Source organism: Thunnus albacares, chromosome 12 (genome assembly GCF_914725855.1).
Source record: "Thunnus albacares chromosome 12, fThuAlb1.1, whole genome shotgun sequence".
Lineage (NCBI taxonomy): Eukaryota > Metazoa > Chordata > Actinopteri > Scombriformes > Scombridae > Thunnus > Thunnus albacares.
Genome location: NC_058117.1, coordinates 12,370,079 through 12,389,662, shown reverse-complemented (window position 1 = coordinate 12,389,662; position 19,584 = coordinate 12,370,079). Strand labels below are relative to the sequence as shown.

The window sequence follows — 19,584 nt, the reverse complement described above, 5'->3', positions numbered from 1 at the left end:
TGTTATATGAACTGACTCATTCACATTCAAATTTTTTCGCAGCTGTACATGAATCACCATCACAGAGACATTATTTGCGACTTAAAAACAAGCCTACACACTTGTGGTAAAAAGTGACCATGCTATCCTGCTAACAGTCTTCTATATAAAAGTTCATTGTCCTTGCTGTTGTCTTAATTTCTTGGCCCACCCAAAGGTGCCCACAATGGCTGCCTAGAGTGATGAGGGTGTTTGAAATGGAGGAGGACCTGAGGTGCTGAGACAATAACAGGACACACTTAGCACCACAGAGCCTGTGCTTATTTATATTGTTAACACTCCCACAAACTACAGTTGGAGACTTATCAGCCTGGATTCAGGTGCCAGCAAACTTGGATCAGAAAGCCATTGTTATGATTTCCATGGGGTGACTGCGGATTATGTTTGAACTCAGTCAGTACCAGTTATTAGTTAAAAAACCTGCACCTTTCTACACGTTCTTAAAGATGAATGAAAAATATATTAGGATATTTTTTGTGCAATTTCAAAGCTTTTAAGAAAGCTTGGAAATTAAAGAGTGAGATTCAAAGGGCCTGTTATTGTGCCATTTTTACTGTTATGCAAATGATCAGTATTATGAGCCAATAAAGGATGGACTTAATTGGTGACAACCACCCACATAGCTCCTTCAGTACTAATCACAAAAAGATACTTAATTAAACACACATGTTGACATATAAATATAGTACATGCTGTTTTTCACACATGCCTTCATACACATATAGAGCATAAACAAAAAGGGAAATATAAGGATATTTAACCCTGACAGGAAGGGTGGGAGACCCTTTTTTCTCTGTTGCTAAAGCAACAAGGAAATGTCATACCCATATACAGCCTACTGAGCTGAAACTGAGGGAAAAAGAGGGAAAGATCACATTTCCTTTCTCTACCTCTACCATATCTGTTCAGACCTGACATCTCCACCTGTCAAAGAGCTCAATCAGTCCATACTAGTCTTTTATAAAATGTCAACTTCAGACAGTTACAGAAAGAAGAAGGATGTAAAATTCAAATGTAAGTCGCTGTGCAATTCTGCTCATTTACAGCAAATAGTTTTTGTACATAGCAAAATTACAATATGTATTTATACAGTTACTGTTTCTAGCTTTTTACTGTTTACACCTTCCCAGAATTTTTTTCCACATAAGAAAGACCTAACAAAGACCTCTAAACAACAAAATTGTAAAAAGTCACAGGCAGTTATATGCTGAAAAGGCCCCATGGGTCTTTTTGATATTTACCAAGTGAATTCCTGTAGAATAACTCAAAAGGTCTTGCAAATTGCAAAGAGGATGAATAGAGGTGGATTACTGAGATTTCTTTTTCCCCCACAACCTTAATGCATCGGTGTCTGCTAAGTCTTTGCAGGGGAGGCACTCCATATCAAGATCAAAGGGAAAGTTAGAATCCCTCTGTAATTATAGCATTCATCATATTTCTGCTTTGTCACATGTATCGGCAGGCTCTGTTCAAGCAAACAGACAAAAACAGAAGCTCTGCAATAGATAAATGTCTTGTAGACTGCGCAAGTTTTAGGAAATCATTGTGTTATATCACATTCTAAGAGAGTGATATAAAGCTGATGAAACACACACACATTGGTTACACATCAATCAAATCAGAGATGTGGCGGCAGTTCCTTGCACAAAGGCTAATTAAGCTGGTCTATGTGCATGTGTTTTGCACTTGTGCATGCGGCTTTGTGTGCAGGTGAGGAGGAACCATTACAGGGAAGAATCAACTAATTTGCTTGAGGGACAGACAGGAAACACAGCAGGGTGTGGACCACAAAGAGAGAAAGTGGGAAGGGGTATGGAGAGTGTGAGAGTGCCAGAGGAAAGGATAGATGGAGAGGAATAGGTAAAAAGACAAGGGACAATAATAAGGGAAGCAAATAGAGAAAAAATAAGAAGAGAAGAAGAGAAAGATCTCTTTTAAAGGCAGCTGCAGAGGTCAGTCTTGCTGTGAGGCAGCAGGTGAATATAGGTCTCTTACTCTCCCCTTTGTGATATTGCTGATACACTCATGCCCCTTTTGATAGCACATCCAGAGCCAACGTGTGGTGCTGCGATAGCCAGCAGCACAACATGCGCCTTAATAGTCTAAAATTACATGAATCCTAACAAGTACATTTCCAACTGAGGCACTTTCACCATTGTTTATCTTGCATGACTCATGTCCTCTTTCCCTTTTTGAACCAGTAATGTTGTATCTCTTTAGATTACAAAACCGTTGCCATATTCAGTCTAGTCATTGACTTTTAGGACATATATACAGCCTCTATACCGTGAAGTCAATTTTCTATAAGCTGTTGCAGAGCTTCTGCTGCAGCTTGTTCCAACCACATTGGTGTCATTTTGTGAAAGTGAGTAGTGAAGCCTTTAGACGGATGTGCCAATCAGCTGCAATCCGAAATTTGTGTCAAGCCTGCCTTCACCTTTGCCGGAGGTAATAATGAGAATCAGAACCAGCTCATTTGTCTTGTTTCATATCAATCCAGTTGTTGGCTGCTTGAAATCTTGTCTAAAAACTCCTCAGTATCACAAAAAAGTTTTTACACTCAGTTGAAGCAGAACATTTTATGTTAATACAGAAAATATGCAGAAAGCAAAACACTTTGGTAAAATATTAAAAATGCATGAATGACTTTGACATTACTGTCCTGTAAAATGGTGTCTCAGTTAAAATGTGGCTATGAATATTGTGAATTGCTTCACAATGGCCTCTAGAAATGCCATACCTGACACTCAAGTACAAGTAGAGTGCTTCCAGAATACTTCAGTCTCATGTCATGGTCCTTTCCTGAAGTTAAAATAGATCACTCAATATTTTTGTCAACATAATACACAACATACCCCATGGTGAAAAAAATAATCTATTCAGAAATATTTGCAAATAAACTGATAACAAAATAGACCAATATCACATCATTATTACTTTGAGTTTTCGCAAATACATATCAGCTTGTCACATTTATGTATTTTTTTTTCATCCTTTAGTCATGCTTATCCCCAAACACTTTTAAACACTTTAAACAAAACCTATTGCTGCTGCTCATAATCAATACTGTAGTTCACTTAAATTCCATATTATAACATTATGTTATATTTTAAGGAATAGTTTGACATTTTTGAGAAATTCACTTTCTTGCTGGGAGTTAGATGAGATGACATGAAGACAGAAGAAGCAAGCGACAAAGGCTTAACTAAAAGTATGCACGTCAGGTAACACATTGTAGAATTCCATTCACCACCGTGGCTATCAGTACACACGTCTAGAACTATTCACTGGCTTGGTGCTTCCCCGGGCTGCTAGTTACCAAAAAATAATTACGGCACATAATAAAATCTCAACTTGTCATTTTCATGTTTCGGTTTGTGTATAGGTAAAAAAGACATGTTAAATAATAAGTTTTAGCAGCGCTGGTAGATGTATATTTTAACTTTGGAGAGAACCAAGCTAGCTGTTTCCCCCTGCTTACAGTTTATTGTTTATTTGTTAGGATCCCCATTAGCTGTGCCCTAAAGCACAGCTAGTCTTCCTGGAGTCCACATTTAAAAACATACATTAAACATTGCAGTCAACACAATTGGCAACGTTAATATGCAGCGCCATGTTTCTACAGTGGCCCAGAATGGAAAAACCATACACTGGCTCTAGAGAGGGCCTTTTGCGTTTTTCGCAAGATTCGCGGTGAATTTAGGTTCTCCTACACACTTGGAAGGGGAGGGCGAGTGTAGGGGTATTCAGTTGGTTACAATCTGCAACTTCACCGCTAGATGCCACTAAATCTTACACACTGGTCCTTTAAGAGAGACACTATGCGCATCTACACATGAGGGACAGCAGCGTTCTCACTGATTAATTAAATCTCCCGACACACCGACAGGATCAGTCAGGATCTAATGTTAATTAATGTTCTGTGTTCTACACAACCAAAAGGTCACACACACAGTCCAGCTTCATACAGTGAAATTTTTTGAAGTAAAGCACCTGTCCTTCCGAGGAATCCTGAGCTCCGTTGTGTCGAGCAGCGCAAGCTTTCCAGGTGATTTCTTCATTGCGTGATGTATTGATGTATGAGTGTTTTCTTTAATGATTTACTTTAAAGATTAGAGAGGCTGCTTTCAGTTATTGTAAATGTTTCCAAGAGCGCAGTAATGTCACTGCAGCAAATATCATGGAACATTTAAGCAGCAAAACTAAATACTGTAGTTATACATTTGACAGGACAGAGGAAACTGTCTAGGGGAAACAGAAATAAACTTTTAGCCTCTGAAATAAAATTTTTAGACAGACAAGTGAAAAACAAGTTGTTTTCTGGTTTTCGTTTAATCTGTATTCCAATTGCTGATTAGAAGACGAAAACGGTAAAAACACGTGGATTTCCGTTTTTTTAAAAAAATCACGCAAAAAACAGAAAAGCAAAGTAATGCATTGTATATTTTTTATCCTGTTATCAAACAAGTTGAACACAGCTTTGGGCGGAGGGCACACTGACCAGGAGGCAGTAATGCCCTTCTTGTGCCTAGTCTGCCGGACGTCAGTTGAGTAGGCTGTCCCTCAATGTGGCCCAGGACACATACGTGCTCACACTGTTAAAAGAATGTGCCCATATGCAGCCCAGACCACCTCTGAATGAGGTCTAAGCGATTGGATCTTAATGCGTCCTCAGTACATCTTGGGTGCATTCACACCTTTACTTAGAGCTGTCCACTTGTGATCAGATTACCCAAGACGAATGTTAATGCCAGTTGTGAGCAGGGCAAACGATGAGGGCTCCTTAAGGGACCAATTACCACTGAATTATCATTTTTAGAATAACAATATCAAGAACATCTAGTCCGCATTAACCTTTGTCAAAGTTACATTATGGTCATGAAGTAACAGCGCAGACTTCTATCAAACAGCAAGGCTGCATTATCATATGGTGACAGTGGCACTTTGAAACACATTAATGCTTGATGTTCACTGTGATGGATTACACCTCTCAAGCAGGTTTCATGACTATTCTTAGTGATTTTCATACCATATGGACACAAAATGCAAATGCACTGACTTAAAGAATCTAAAACATATAAATAATATAAGTCTATAAAGTGTTTGTTGTTAAGGAACTAAAAAAGACTTGTTCCGAAACCATTTCTGTGTTGAGTTGGATAAAGATCAAGTCCTGTTGGACAACAAAATGTCATCCCAATCCCAGATTCTCATAGGTAGTTGCATTTATTTTTTATCTCTTATTCCAGTGCTCCAGTCCCTGCCACTCAACACCAACTCCTTCCTAGAAAGATGCTGTCACCTCATTGCTTCACAGCAGGGATCATGTTAAATGGTTAATGAGCTGTGCCTGCTTTCTTCTAGACATAGCACTTTCAATTAGCCTACAGCAGAAGAGTTTTGTTCTTGTTACATCAGACCACAGATTTTTTTGTCTGATGCTGACTCCAAAATCCCAGCATGCTGTCACTGGGTTGTGTCTTTTTCTATTGCCGTTCTGCTATTTAGCACAGATTTATAAAATTCTGTACAGACTGCGGTTCTGCCAGAAAGATCTGCCATTACAGCAAATTAATTCTGTGGAAAGGTTCTTAGCTTTTTAATCTCTCGTGTTTATCGATGACCCCAAGAAGACTCCTGACGGTTTCATATTTTTGTTGCCATTTACATCCTGACTGGGAGTTCAGTGTGTGTCATTTTAAAAAGAAGCTGGTTAATTAGTTGTCTACAACAATATCTGTAGCGGGTAAATAGAGTATACACAATGGGGGAAAAAAACACCTGTTGCCAGATGCTTGAAGTGTGCATTGGTCTTATTCAACACTCTCTGTTTGTATCTGGCATTTGTTATCTATTCACATGATAGAAATACATTGTGTGTAATGCAATAAATACTGTACATTGAATATGTATTCTGATTTCCACAACATTTCTAAAGTTTGGGTTGAATTTGCGGTCCCTGTCTGCTGAAAATCTTGTATCACCAAAATATTTTATGTGCTGAGAAAAGCAGTCCTGCTTTCAGCTTTGTGGCATTTTTTTGTGTTTCTTTTTTGTTGTTTTGTTTTTTAGATAATCTAGGGTTTTTACATGGTTTATGTAGCTGACAGAATTATGGGGAGTTTCTCAACCTATAAAGAATTACTTACTTCAATTTATTTGAAAAATTCAAAATCACTAAATCAATATGTAACTGCACATTGAATTGGATTTCAAATTAGAGTTTAAGAGACAGCATATTTGGAAATAATATATAGTATAGGAACATAATACTTTGAAGGCAAGTTGAGATTTGTAATCGGACTAAGCTCAAATATAATATTTGATTTATTTAAGGCTCAAACAGTTACACGCAGGTTAGGCCGTGGCAGATAAAATTGTAGGTATTAAATTGATCTTGGGGATGGATTTGAGAGATATGGGTGTAGGATGCAGTCAGTTGACTGCCAATTGCCTGTCAGCATAACATTGAAGGTTTGAACACATGGTATGTCTGCCTGGTCTTACATGTGTTCTCTCAAGGAAGATGGAGGGATAAGGAGCTGATCTGGACTATTGAGAAGCAGTCATGGGAAACAGACTGCAGAATCTGTTGCCTTGCCAACCAAGCCCCTCAGAGTATGAGGGTTAAATGTAAAAGATTCTCTGCCAATGCAAATATAGGTTACCATCTGTTTTCATTACACTCCTTTTGTTACATATTGAAAACATGCAAGGATGTGGCATGGTGACGTAGGTGTTTAGATTGGTTCTTTCTTGATGTGAGAGGAATATGCATACCTGGATGGCAATTACAAGACCATATGCCTCCCAAGGCATTGCATGATAGCGAACATATGTGCACTCCTTCTCATGTTTTATTGCCATTGCTGCAATTTATGTGCAAATGATGTGTTACTGCAATATAATCAGCAGAATGTAAAGTATGTCACAAAGCATAGTTATCCTGAAATGAAAAGAAAATCATCCCAAAAGTCTTTAATTCCCAGTGGTCAGTGGTCAATTTAACTCTGCCTTCAAATATAAAGCACATTTCCGAGAAACTGTGAAGTTTTGTGGTCAACTTAAAACTTAATTTCTGTCTCTGACTATTAATCTTGAGTCGAAAGAGATATGGCGAAGGCAAGAAAACAGAAAACTTGTTGCTTAGGAACAGTGAGAAATAACCCTAACTTTTCTTGAAGCATCTGATCTTATCTCCCATGGTGCGCGTAGCTGTGTGTGTTTGTGTGTGTGTGTGTGTGTGTGTGTGTGTGTGTGTGTGTGTGTGTGTGTGTGTCGTGGGGGGTGGGGTGGTTGGGGGAGTCAGGTTTAGCAGAGGTTGTTTCTAGGCAACAGTTGTTTTTTTTTTTTTTAATATGAAACTTGTTTGTTTTTCTGTGTTTTCCATCTCTTCCTATTCATTATGGTCTGCTTTTTCACAAATGCGTTTTCTCATCATTTAGGCAGGGTTAACTGGCTCTCTGGTGTATGACCTAGTAACTTTGATGAAAAAATGGCAACAACAGCAATGTGCGGCTCGGTAAAGGTCCCGACATTCATTACAGCATGATGTATGTGCAGCTATTTTTCAGATATGTAGATCAGAGGAAACCATGTCCTGTATGCAACCATATTCTGTACCGGCTGTGTTTGATTGGAATGAAAATATGCATACTCTCAACCCTAAATTTCACATGCTTGTATTGGTTGTTTGCTTATTTTGTTAACATAGAGATGTTTTTTTGTCCCTTTTTTTAAATCTTAAAATGATATTATGCTGCAGAATGCGCAATAATTATTTAGTTTCATCATGTCCTTATTTTGTTTAGTAACGTCTGTCTTTTCCCTCCATGTGCCTGCAACCTGTATGACATAATCTTAAACCATAGAGCAGAGATAAAGTAAAGAAACAAAAAAATAAAATTTACTTCTTTGAGTTTTCAAGTGACATCTAGTCTGTTATATAGTTATCAGGATGATATACCTATGTCAAACATGATGCATTGCACAATACATTTTCTCAATTTCACGACGTAATGTCATAGATTTAAGAGTTGTTCTGTATAGTTCATGTGAGGTAATTAAAGAATTCTTCTTATTGGTACAGCTGGGAGTAAAAGACCCACAAAAATCTACTGTATTATTTCATACACATACACTCTGACAGTGCAGGCACAGCAGCAACTAATTACAGCGTCTACCCCCTACTGTTCCTCACATACATACATCCACACACATACACACTTGCATTGATTGTGCAGATGTCTAGAAACCCTTTGCTTTGATTTTTAATTGGCTATATGTGAGGTGTTTAATTAGGGGCTTTGAACTTGATGTTTCAGGTGCAAACCTGTGGTGGATTCTGTGTTTTGTCATACCCTAATTAAAAGCCTCTTCCTCAGCAGACATGACCTCCACATTACCCAAACACACATGCTGTGCATGCCAGTATGCATATGTGTATGTTAGAGGGCAAATGGCCCACTGCCTCCACTAACAGGGAGAGGTCCACATGAAGCATCCCTTTAATTATCCCAGGAAGTCATTTGCCCTCATATTCCAAACATTGCAGAACAGTGTGGCATGTCAGTTTGGTCAAATCATTTAGTTTTTAAAAACCACAGTGAAGATGGGGTCTTATGGCATTTAAACTGTACTGACCAAAGTCATGTGAGTCATACCAAAAAAATGCAACCTTTCATTAGCTGTAATCAGTGTGGAAATATTTTTTTTATTTATTTATTTATTTTTACTTTTCAGGAACACCCTGATCACATTCACACCTGGAATTATATTAAATAAATATATTAAATATTTAGTTTATAATGGTGAAATTAAGGTTTCCATGAAATTACATGTGACTTTTCTTCTCTTATTTATCTCCTCTGAACAATTGATTGTGCTTAATGGTACACTAACACTTCAACATGCCTTAATACAAAATATACTAGTAATGCAAAAGTAAAGATTACAACCGATAAATGAACCATTCTCCTTTCCCTTCAACTGATAACCTGTTGGTTTACACCTTTAAGTGATTCCTTTGTGTGTTATGTCCCACTCCAATATCCATTTCAACAGGGAATTCATCCAATTAAAGAAGGAAGATGCTGATGGGGACTTTAATTGTGCCACCATTCTGACATCAGAGTACCCAAGTCTATTTCAAAGCACTGCCCCAGAACAAGGATGTGAGAGTAAGTCCTTGGCCTAATTTTAATATGGTGACAAGAAAAAATTGGTTATGAATAAACCCATGTAAGAGGAAAGCATGTCCAAAATCTCATATTACACACACCTGCCATTCTCAAACTGGAGTAACTTTGCCATGAGCAAGCCAAACCTTGGTACAAAAATCACCTCTACACAAAAACTGAACTATAACACAGAACCTGGTAAATCTGATCCATACACGATGCATTAAGTTTATCACTGAGAATATACATACTTTAGATTGTAATCTAATCTATGATCTTGTGCAGTATACTATATATCTGACATGGTATCCTATAAAACTGCCTTCAGCCTTCACAGAATTCCAAATGCATCTATCTAGAAGTCTCAGTCTCATCCTTCTTTCCCAAATAAATCTGGAGACATGAACATTATTATGTCTATGTAGCAATCTCTCCTACTGTTAGATAGTGCCCTCTATTGGAAGAACAATGAAACTACAGGTAGTGAGCTGGCCACTTTAATGCAGTTAGGTTTTGAGGTTCGCATACCAGTTTTTAATCTTAATGCAGACACCACAGCAAAAGTGATGTTGTGGCATAATTTGGAGCATGCAAAAAGCTACAATAAATATACAATAACAAAAGTGCTGCTTGTTGCTTTATAAAAGTCAGGTGTCCTCAGTCTTGCATGTGCATATACCTGCTGCAGAAGTCTGAAGATATCCAGTGGTCCATGAGATGTTCACTTAGACAATAAATATTAAAACATACTTAAAAATACCCCTGCTTACTGTATTTGAATGTGTTTATGTACAGTAGTGTATGTATAAGTTAAGATGAAATGTATTGACCCACAAAGGTGAGCAAATGTTAGAATATTGCCAGTGTAAATGTAACACTTCAGTACAGTGTTATGTCCCTCACTCTCTGTCTGCAGGATTTTCACCTGCAGTATGATGTCCTTCAGGAGTCTGCAGCTGAGGGGTGTTAGCCTGAAGTGGTGGCAGCTGTCTGGCCTCTACCAGGCTTATTCATCCTGCTCTGTGGGCGCCACATCTCCATGTTCTGGTTTGTTTGACAGTTTTGCTGCATTCAACACTCTCACGCACGCATTTCTCACATATCCTTACATTACTGATGCAGCTGATACTCTCATCACATGCTTATCTTTTTGTAAATGTTTATTTAAAATAAAACATTCAATATCAGTTAAACCTGGTTTGTCTCCCCTCTTTGTTACACACTTTGAATCGAGAGTGCCAGTATTTATCATGGAGTCAAATGTACAGGGCAGATAAGTGTGCATCATTTGCCTTTCGTTAAATATGTATGGGTGTGTACACCTGCCCACTGTTGTTCTCCGATGTTTCCATGGCAGCTGACTCTTTCCAGTTGCACAAACATGTTTAGACAAGAAGTCAAATGTCCTTAAGTAATATCACATGTTGCTCCCCTGTGTGATCACAAACCTCACGCTGCTATGAGAGAGAGGAAAGTCTGTCACTGTCATATGCCTTTTATTAGGATCAGTACTACTTTTCTCCACTTTTGATGCTTAGTCATAGTTTCAGACTTTTGGTGCTGGCTGTTTTATTTTGAGGAATACAAAGACCAGTTACCATGTTTGATTTAAAAAGTGAAATTACTTCAGGCAGATCAGCAGATGTAAGGCAATTAATGAGATAGATATACTGTACATCTGCTCAATCTCCTTTTGATTGCATTCAATACATACTATGTTCAATGTTATGATAATTTTATTTTAAATAGTCTTTTGTCTACACATCTTATGTGGTTGTTTCTACAGATCCGCAGAAGAAAAGTGTGATAGAAATCTAATTATTTCATTAACTTCACATTTTCTTTTAATTAGCAAACAGTGAAATTGAATGCATTTGTGTTTACATTCACAAAAAGTAGATAAGAATTTACATACACTATATCAAACACTGAAAAATCTAAGCTAAAGGGGACAAAAGGTAATGTGTTAATAATAACTTACGCAGCAGTTAATTGTTGTATTCAGATATTTTACCTAAAGGCTGGGGACCTTTGTTGAGTGCCATCCCCCCTGTCTCTCTCACTATATTTCCTGGGGCAGTTAATAAATAAAGGGAAAAATGTCAGGAAAATCTCATACTGAACATATCAAAGTGTTACTGCAATGCTACAGCCAGCATGTGACTAATGATGGTACTGAGAAGTAGGTACGATCAGTGATCAATAGGTCTGTTATGTGATTGTTTTAGTTTTGACTGCCAGACATACCTGACTTACTTATGATCTGCAACTGTTATACTTATGAGTGACAGTAATTAAGGAAGTAACTCACTATAGGGTAGGCCGACTACTGGACTTACATTCCTAACTACTAACTGTGTCTGCTGAGTGTAAAACAGTTTGCAAAGACAAACACATTTGACAAATCAACTTTATAAGATATGTCAAGAATTGATAAATGTTGTGTTTAAAACTTGTTGTGCAGCCCCCAAGTATGGAGGATAATTTTACCAAGTTAAAGTTTAAAAAAAAAACGGGAAAAAAAAGGTAACTTAAGTATTAATAAACTGAACTTCGTCATAGTTAAGCGTTAAAAGAAATGCAAATGGATATTGTGAAATGTCTAGTTAAAAATAAGAAGAAATTTTTTAATTTCTGAAATGGAAAACAGCAAAGTTTTAAATCTCCTTCCACTCAAAAATGTGTTTGCCTCTTGTTGAATGTTGAATGTTTAAGCTTCACTGTGCACAATGATGTATGCGCAGAGTTTGTTTTCACATTCATCTGTTTTCAACTTTGTTTTAAGGGGTGGGCCTGCAAGTAGGATTTATGACATCACAAATAGTTTGGAAGTCAATTCTGGTCCAATAAAAAACTTACACCGGTGTGATGTGGAAACTTGAAGCCTCCAGTGCACAAATACTGAGAAATGACTTTACAGTGAAGTAGGAGACATCTTGTGTCCAGCAGTTAAGCTTTTGAGATTCAATATATTTGCATATTTCTAGATTCTGGAAGATTTAGTGAAGGAGAAGGAACAGATGTCATTTTAAGAATTTTAATAAGATAATTTAACTTTTTTTTTTTCAGAAAAACCATATCAGACACAAATTATTATTCAAAGTAGTGTATTTTACATACATCTTAAAACATGTCTGGAAGGGATCTTTAAGTTGCCAAGTTGCCGCTATGCTCAAAAAATATATATAACAAATGAATAAATAAATTAAAAATGAATAAATTAAGATTTGTACTTCACTTGGATGTTTGACCTTCACTGTGCAGAATGACGCATGTATGTGTGTTTGATGCTACAGGCTGTTTTCACCTTCATCTGCTTCATGGAAAACTTGAAACTCTCATAAACCCAGAATGAATCTTTCATTGAAATAAGGAATGTCTTGTTTATTGATTTATCTTTATGGACGTTTACATACAAACATTTGCATTCATAGATTCTGATTTTTTTCCAATGAGGACGAGTGCAATAATATAATAATAGAAAATAAATATATATTTAAAACAAATTATTTAAAAATAATAATAATAATAAGTCTGCACTCTTCCATAGTTGCTCTATTATATATTTTCAGTTCTTCATAAACTGTGAGGAGAGACTTTGCATGTTTTCTTAGTCTCAAAGCACTGAGATGATTGTCCACAAAGTCCCTTCTAAAATCAGGAAAAAAGGGGGTTTTCGCCAGGAGTATCAGGTTGTTCAATACCAAATCACTGTTAATGATTTGAAAGGAAAATGTGATTGATATAATTAAAGAGGTGATTGCAGGTGCACGTAAGCAGTGCTGAGCTTCCCGCTAGTGGGCGAGGCTTACTGGTCACGTGAAAGTGACGTCAGCGTGACCAGCATGTGGCTCTTGAGACCAAGTGCAGTGCTGTTGGGACTGGTGGGGAGCAGAGGACACCTGAGAGCCATGGTAAGTACATAAAATACGATTATACATTTCTACCTGTTCACGTGTGCTGTCATTAAAACCATTCATCTGTCTACTGCTGTCTACTCGCTGAACAACATGTAGGTCAGCTCTGAGATTTCTATTTTTAAATGAGGTGCAACGCAGAAATGGGTCCGATGTCGATGCAGCTCGTCTTCTTTCAAATAACGTTAGCTTGAAATGCGCCAAAGACTGAGGCATAATGGCCACCATTATGGGCGTCAAACGTTTTACGGTGGTATTTTAATAACGTTTCAGGCTTCAAGTTAGAGTCAGCAAACTCAAGTTAAATTTCTGGGCTTTTCTGCTCCGTCAATGTGACTGACGGAGCTGGCTGTGCGGTAACGTTAGCGTTAGTATAATGGATAAAGGTCCCGCTAAAGTTGCTGATAATAATCTACAAAACCAATCTACAATTAACACAGTTGTACTGGCGCTTTAATGTTAATGTTTGGTTTTTAATTTTTTAAATTGCTGTTAACAACACATGCTTTCCTCACAAACAACATCTTTACTATCTGTTTCCTTGTTTTGGTTGTATATTTCTGATTCTTATGTGTCTGTTATTTAATTTTGATTATTTTCCTTTTACTTTTATTAAATAATTTTTTTTATTTTACACTTTATCTCTCACGTTAAAAATCTGCTATGTTACGTAATGTTAAAACAGATTACGTATTAGCCTTTCATTTCCTATTTTTTTTTTAGCCAATAAGTAAGGTGCAGCAAGTCACCATTCGCTTAACATGAACTATCAGATCCACTAAATCGATTACTTGTAATCTGCTGCATATCACTTTTTGTGTGTTTTTTCCATCCTAAACCTGTCCTTTGTGTGGGGTTAAGGGTGTGGGCATGAATCATGACAAAGTGCACTGAGTAATAAGAGCAACGGTTAACTTCCTTGTTTTTTCCCCCAGTTTATCTGATTCATCTTTTTTTTTCTTTCTTTGGGGTGGAGCATACTTTTGCTCTTTGGTTTGTTTTCATGGACCTTAGCCCTCTATCTTCAGCAATCTTAATCCATCAAACATTCACCTGCAATTTCTGTTCTTTACCTCTATGCAGTGTGCACAGGTGACTGATTGGCAGAGTGCCAAGTCAATCTATGAGTTCTCTGCCAAGGATATTGATGGCAACGAGGTGTCTCTTGAAAAATACAAGTAAATATATATGTATCCTCTCAAATTAAAATTACACATAAATTTGGAAGAAGTATTTTGTAGATTTTTTTTTTTTTTTTTTCTGTCTGATGTCTGTTTCATTCTGATTTTCTCTGCCAGAGGGTATGTCTGCATCATCGTAAATGTAGCCTCTAAATGAGGAAAGACCAAGGTAAACTACACTCAGCTAGCGGGAATGCACGCCTCCTACGCTGAGAAAGGTTTACGCATCATGGGCTTCCCATGCAACCAATTTGGAGGACAGGTAACTTAAAATAACCTGATGATAACAGCTGTGTTTGTTTTTGTGCAGTATCACAAGTGTGTTGTTGCCATTACTGCTGTACAACAAGTACATTCTAAACCTTCCCTCCATCTCACTGTTCTTAATTTTAAATAAAGGGAAGGCAATTGTTAAAATAATTCATTTTTTGCACACAAGCATGCAAGTTGGATTGTGGCATATTTTAGATATATTCCTGGATAGTTGTTGTACTCATAACTCCCAAGATTTTGGTAACATAACCCCATGCAACACATAGTATATAAACAATATATATTCTCAGCTTTAGCACAACTTGTATGTTAATTACAGTGGTGCCAGTTATCAGGTAAGTAGCAATACCTATATTTCCAGTTTTCTAACTTGAATTTTTTTTGTGTGTTATCCAGGAGCCGGGGACTGACGCAGAGATTAAAGAGTTTGCAAAGGGTTACAATGCAGAGTTTGACCTCTTCAGTAAGATTGAGGTGAATGGAGACAATGCTCACCCTCTGTGGAAGTGGATGAAGGCTCAGCCTAAAGGCAAGGGACTTCTGGGAAAGTAAGTTATTGTGTATTTATCCCACCAATTAAACGAAAAAGTTCATGACATTGTACACAAAAAATGAGTGAGAGCCCTGAGTGGAACATGAATGAAACAGTCAGGTGTTTTTCCTTCGAGTTGAGTAGTCAATCATTGGTTAGAAATTTATAGAATATATTAGGTCCTACTTCTTATGTGGCATGTTCTCTAGAAAATTTAATTACAAATTTCATTTTAGTATATTCTAACTTTGAATGTTTTGTCAAGTCTTGTGAAGCTGAGAGTCGCCATGTCCTTTTATATCTCAGCATCTAAGTTAGTGATTTAAATGTAACCATAACTGATAGGAATGGTGGCCAAAACTACAAAAACAGGATACCAGATTTGGGAAAAAAAAACAGAAAGCAGTAGCAGGTGGTTACATTTCAAAACTGTAATGCCAAGAAGATGCTAAGTATAAATAAGTTTTTATTATATTTTATCTTATTTAGAACTATTTAAAATACCTCTTTTGTTTAGAATTCAGGAAGAATGAAGGTACATTTTTCACATCGTGTTGTCCTGATGGGGTACAAGGCTGTTCTGACCATACATGTAATTGGGTGAATCCTGGAATGGGAAGGTTGCATTGTGTGTAACACACATCCTGTTTAGTTTCTATTACTTCATTTGTCACTTCACTTTCTTCCTTTTTGTTTCTACTTTGCTTTGGCTGTGGTTTCAAAACAATCTTTTTTTTCCCCCATAGCATTGACCATGCTATCATGGTCACTGATGATCTTATTTATTTATGGATTACAGATGCAAAAACAAAATCCAAGGGATAACATGTTAAAGTGAAAACTAGGGGTGCAACTGATCACAGAACACACGGTTGGGAGCGTATTATGAATTTGAGTCACAGATCGGATCATTTTTTGGATCAGGCAGAAAAAAAAGAGGGGGTAGGGGGGCAAATGTAACTTTATTTTCCATTTATCCTGTAAAACACTTAAAACAAGGAACTTTTGCCCATGATGTTAAATGAAAACAACATACAAGATGTCCAATGTTTAAATAAAATCTTAAAACATATAAAATATTCAATACTCAATTGTTAAATTAATTAATTAGCAACATGGTACCGTCTTCCTTTAAATGTGGTAGTGAATGAAACAATAGCCTGAGGCCATGTCATCAAAACTTGATGATAACTTACAAACATGAACACACGTCTTGTTCTGCAGCTCAGCTTGTTGAACGACCACCAAACAAACATTCACCTGGGAAAAGTGCACCATGAATGTCAGTTAGCAGCTTGATAGCTAATTAGCTGCTCAGCTGCAGCACATGAACCGGCATGTAAACATGCACACACTTGCAGATGTCACTTTGGATCCATTGGATGCTGATTTGGTTGTTGCTTTTCAAAATCCCAGTGACACACTGTTGTCCATGACTTGTACTTACAGCAGTTTGTTTACTTTGGGTGGCGATCCATAGAGATCACGGCTCAACTATGTTCCGTTACACCACTAGTGAAAACACTTTTTTCCAACACCCTAAACCAAACAATAAAATCCTGTAATCTAAAAACACATCAACACATTTTTAACAGCTGGATGTATTAGCAGAAGGCTGTTCCACAACATAGAACCAGTGTAAAACAGTGAACAGTGAGCCTGTGTTAAAAGGACAATTAAAGTTCTGTAAGTACTAAATGCTACTATATCAGTATCATACTACAGATTGTCTTATTTTTTTTTCTCTCTCTCTCTTCACAGTAACATCAAATGGAACTTCACAAAGGTAATTTTCTAATATAATTGGCACTATTCCTTTTTAAGAGGCATTGTCAGTCAGTTTTCCTTTTAATAATTATATTGCCACAACTGCATGAAGAATACATGTGCCAATATTTTCACATCTTATTCCTCAACAGTTCCTTATAAATAGAGAAGGACAGGTGGTGAAGAGATACGGCCCAACAGATGATCCTAGCGTAAGTGGCTTTCACTGTGCTTTCGGGAATATTTCTCATTGTTGTGAAATGCAGCACTTTTCAGATTATGTTGGCAGATACAATAGTGTCCTGCTAGTTATTTACTCAAAACGTTCATTTTCAATTTATTCACAAATCAGTTAAAATACAAATATAATCGTATAAGACATAAAGGGATATGTGAAATTGGACACCCTGATGAGCCATCTGAAGCTTGAGAATAGGGGCCCAGACACTGAGCAGATAGTATTAAAGATTCAAGCTTCAACATATTTTAGTAGCAACTGTTACCTTTATTTTTGAAAACAGACACAGATAGTGACATTTTTTTATAGTGTTTTCAAGCTCATTCCACACCTGTGGACCTCTGCAAACCACATTAAAGCTTGTACATTTAAGTTTACGTTTCTTACACTTTTATAGGATGCCTTTTTTTTTCTAGTCTTATATGTATGAGGGAAGGTAAGTCGGAATAAGGTCACAAAGTCTGTCGTTGAGCATATCTACAACATTATACATTACACAGGCATTGTGAAAGATATTACATTCAGTAAGCTTCAGGAGAGTGTAGCTGTGGAAAAGAGGATCAGTGGGAGCACCTATCTTGGACCATGATATGCATGTATAACTTTCTTCTGTAAAATCTGTAATTTCTCAAGATAACTAGGAAAAGTATTGCACCATATAACGTTACAGTAATTTATATTGGGGTCATATAAAGACTGATATAAGGTTAAAGTTTTTTTTCATTAATATGGCCTTTAAAGTTTAAAAAATCATCAATATGAACTGATGAATTTGTTGGACTTCACTCTCTTCATAACCTGACTGTTTATTTTTAAACAAACATGTTCAACATTATTTTGATTTCTGGAGCGCAAAACAATGAGGTTTGTTTTGCCTATATTTAAGGATAATTTATTGCATTTAAACTATATATCTACCTTACCCAGTTCCTAGTTTAGATTATTTTGCAGATCATTTATATTTTTGTGTAATAAGAATACATTTGTATCTGCCATTAATTCTACTTTTATGAAGCTTATACATTTTCAGTTTTTGTTGACATCGTCAGAAAGTTGATAATTCTCGATTTATGTTTATTATTAAGGTCGTTGTTGGTGATGGTTGTGTACTGGAATGCATTATGTTGAATGGTTTTCCTAATATTTTGTCCACTCCATTAACATACATGAGGAGGGCAAAATATTAGGAATACCAATACACCACTATATTAGGACAGTTTACTGGTAACATGTGATTGGTTTGAGTTTGTAAGCAGGTAGCTGCATCCATCCTGGGTCCAACTTGCCAAAAGCTTATCCTTGTTTTCATTATGGAAACCATCAAGCTGTTTCTATTTTCCACATTGCCATTTTTTGATCTGTTGAGTTTATTCTGAAATTTGTTGCATTATGTTTCATAGTTTGTTTAATATAGAATGAAAGAAAACTATCTTTATACTTTATAAAAATTTAATTTCTATTTATTTCTCTTTGCAGGTGGTGGAGAAGGACCTGCCCACATACCTGTAATCCTACTATCTCCATGTCTTTGTTCCACTCCTGAACTCTCCTATGGACTTGAGGTTATTGGTGTGTGTGTGTGCATCTGGACCAGTGACGGCCTTTCTGTAAACCCAACATTGGGAAGGACTGGCCTGATGACCCCTGCGTGCAACTAACCTCCAGAGCCCACCCACACCAAACCCTTTAAGACCATATGAGTGGATATTCACTAGTGATCCAAAGTAAAGAGCCTTCACATCTTATTGTTAACTCAAATCAGCCATTCCTTTGACTGATACAAACGCCAGCCCTCTCTGAATGTTAAGTGACAAGTTTGTTCATGTGTCAATGTCAGTTTTCTCAGTCATAGTATTTCACAGACTTCTGTAAAACTACTGATTTATAGTATTTGCATTTAACATGTCAATTGTATTTAAAAGTAGGCCTGATGACTTATGTGATGACATTGGAAAATAAATACTGTCTTGGACATTAATCTGCCATTGTAGATACTTATAAAAAATAATGGAATCTGAGCAACAGTAAAGCTCAGCTTACATCATGGCTTGGTTATTTCAATGTTATGAAAATTGTTTATTGCAATAGCCTTTTTGTTTGGATATCTTATAATTAAAATGCAAGTTTGAATGTTTACAAATTGTGATACATACTATAATTAGCGCTGGTAAGTAAATGCTTTAGTTATTACCTTTAATATGTAATGGAACACTTAACAGTCTAAATTACACATTAAGTTTCAATATTACCCCAGGTATCAGTAAACCTACCTCATTACATCTTGTATTATCTAAAAGCATTTGTAGAAGCTTTATTTTGTGGATCTGTAATTTCATAATTTGCCAACTGTTTCTCAGGAAGTTTCTTAAAGAACTATGTACTGTAGTAATTGTAGGGAAAATAGTACTTCCCTTAATTGGTACATTTAAACCAAATTATATGTAAATAAATTATTTAT

The 19,584-nt window shown here is 36.6% G+C and overlaps 1 protein-coding gene and 1 long non-coding RNA gene across 2 annotated transcripts; both read left to right on the top strand.

Annotated features, from left to right (window-relative positions):
* The first annotated feature begins 3,926 nt into the window (after nucleotides 1-3,926).
* On the top strand, nucleotides 3,927-10,344 carry LOC122994273. The gene is made up of 3 exons (XR_006406547.1): nucleotides 3,927-4,087; nucleotides 9,103-9,218; nucleotides 10,135-10,344. It is a non-coding gene; the product is annotated as an uncharacterized LOC122994273 (long non-coding RNA).
* Nucleotides 10,345-13,019: 2,675 nt separating this feature from the next.
* On the top strand, nucleotides 13,020-19,104 carry LOC122994272 (phospholipid hydroperoxide glutathione peroxidase-like). Its single transcript, XM_044368872.1, has 7 exons — nucleotides 13,020-13,132; nucleotides 14,219-14,313; nucleotides 14,434-14,578; nucleotides 14,986-15,137; nucleotides 16,883-16,907; nucleotides 17,041-17,100; nucleotides 18,603-19,104. The coding sequence occupies exons 1-7, from the start codon at nucleotides 13,064-13,066 to the stop codon at nucleotides 18,633-18,635; spliced, it is 579 nt and encodes a 192-aa protein (XP_044224807.1). The 5' UTR covers nucleotides 13,020-13,063; the 3' UTR covers nucleotides 18,636-19,104.
* The last annotated feature ends 480 nt before the right edge of the window (nucleotides 19,105-19,584 follow it).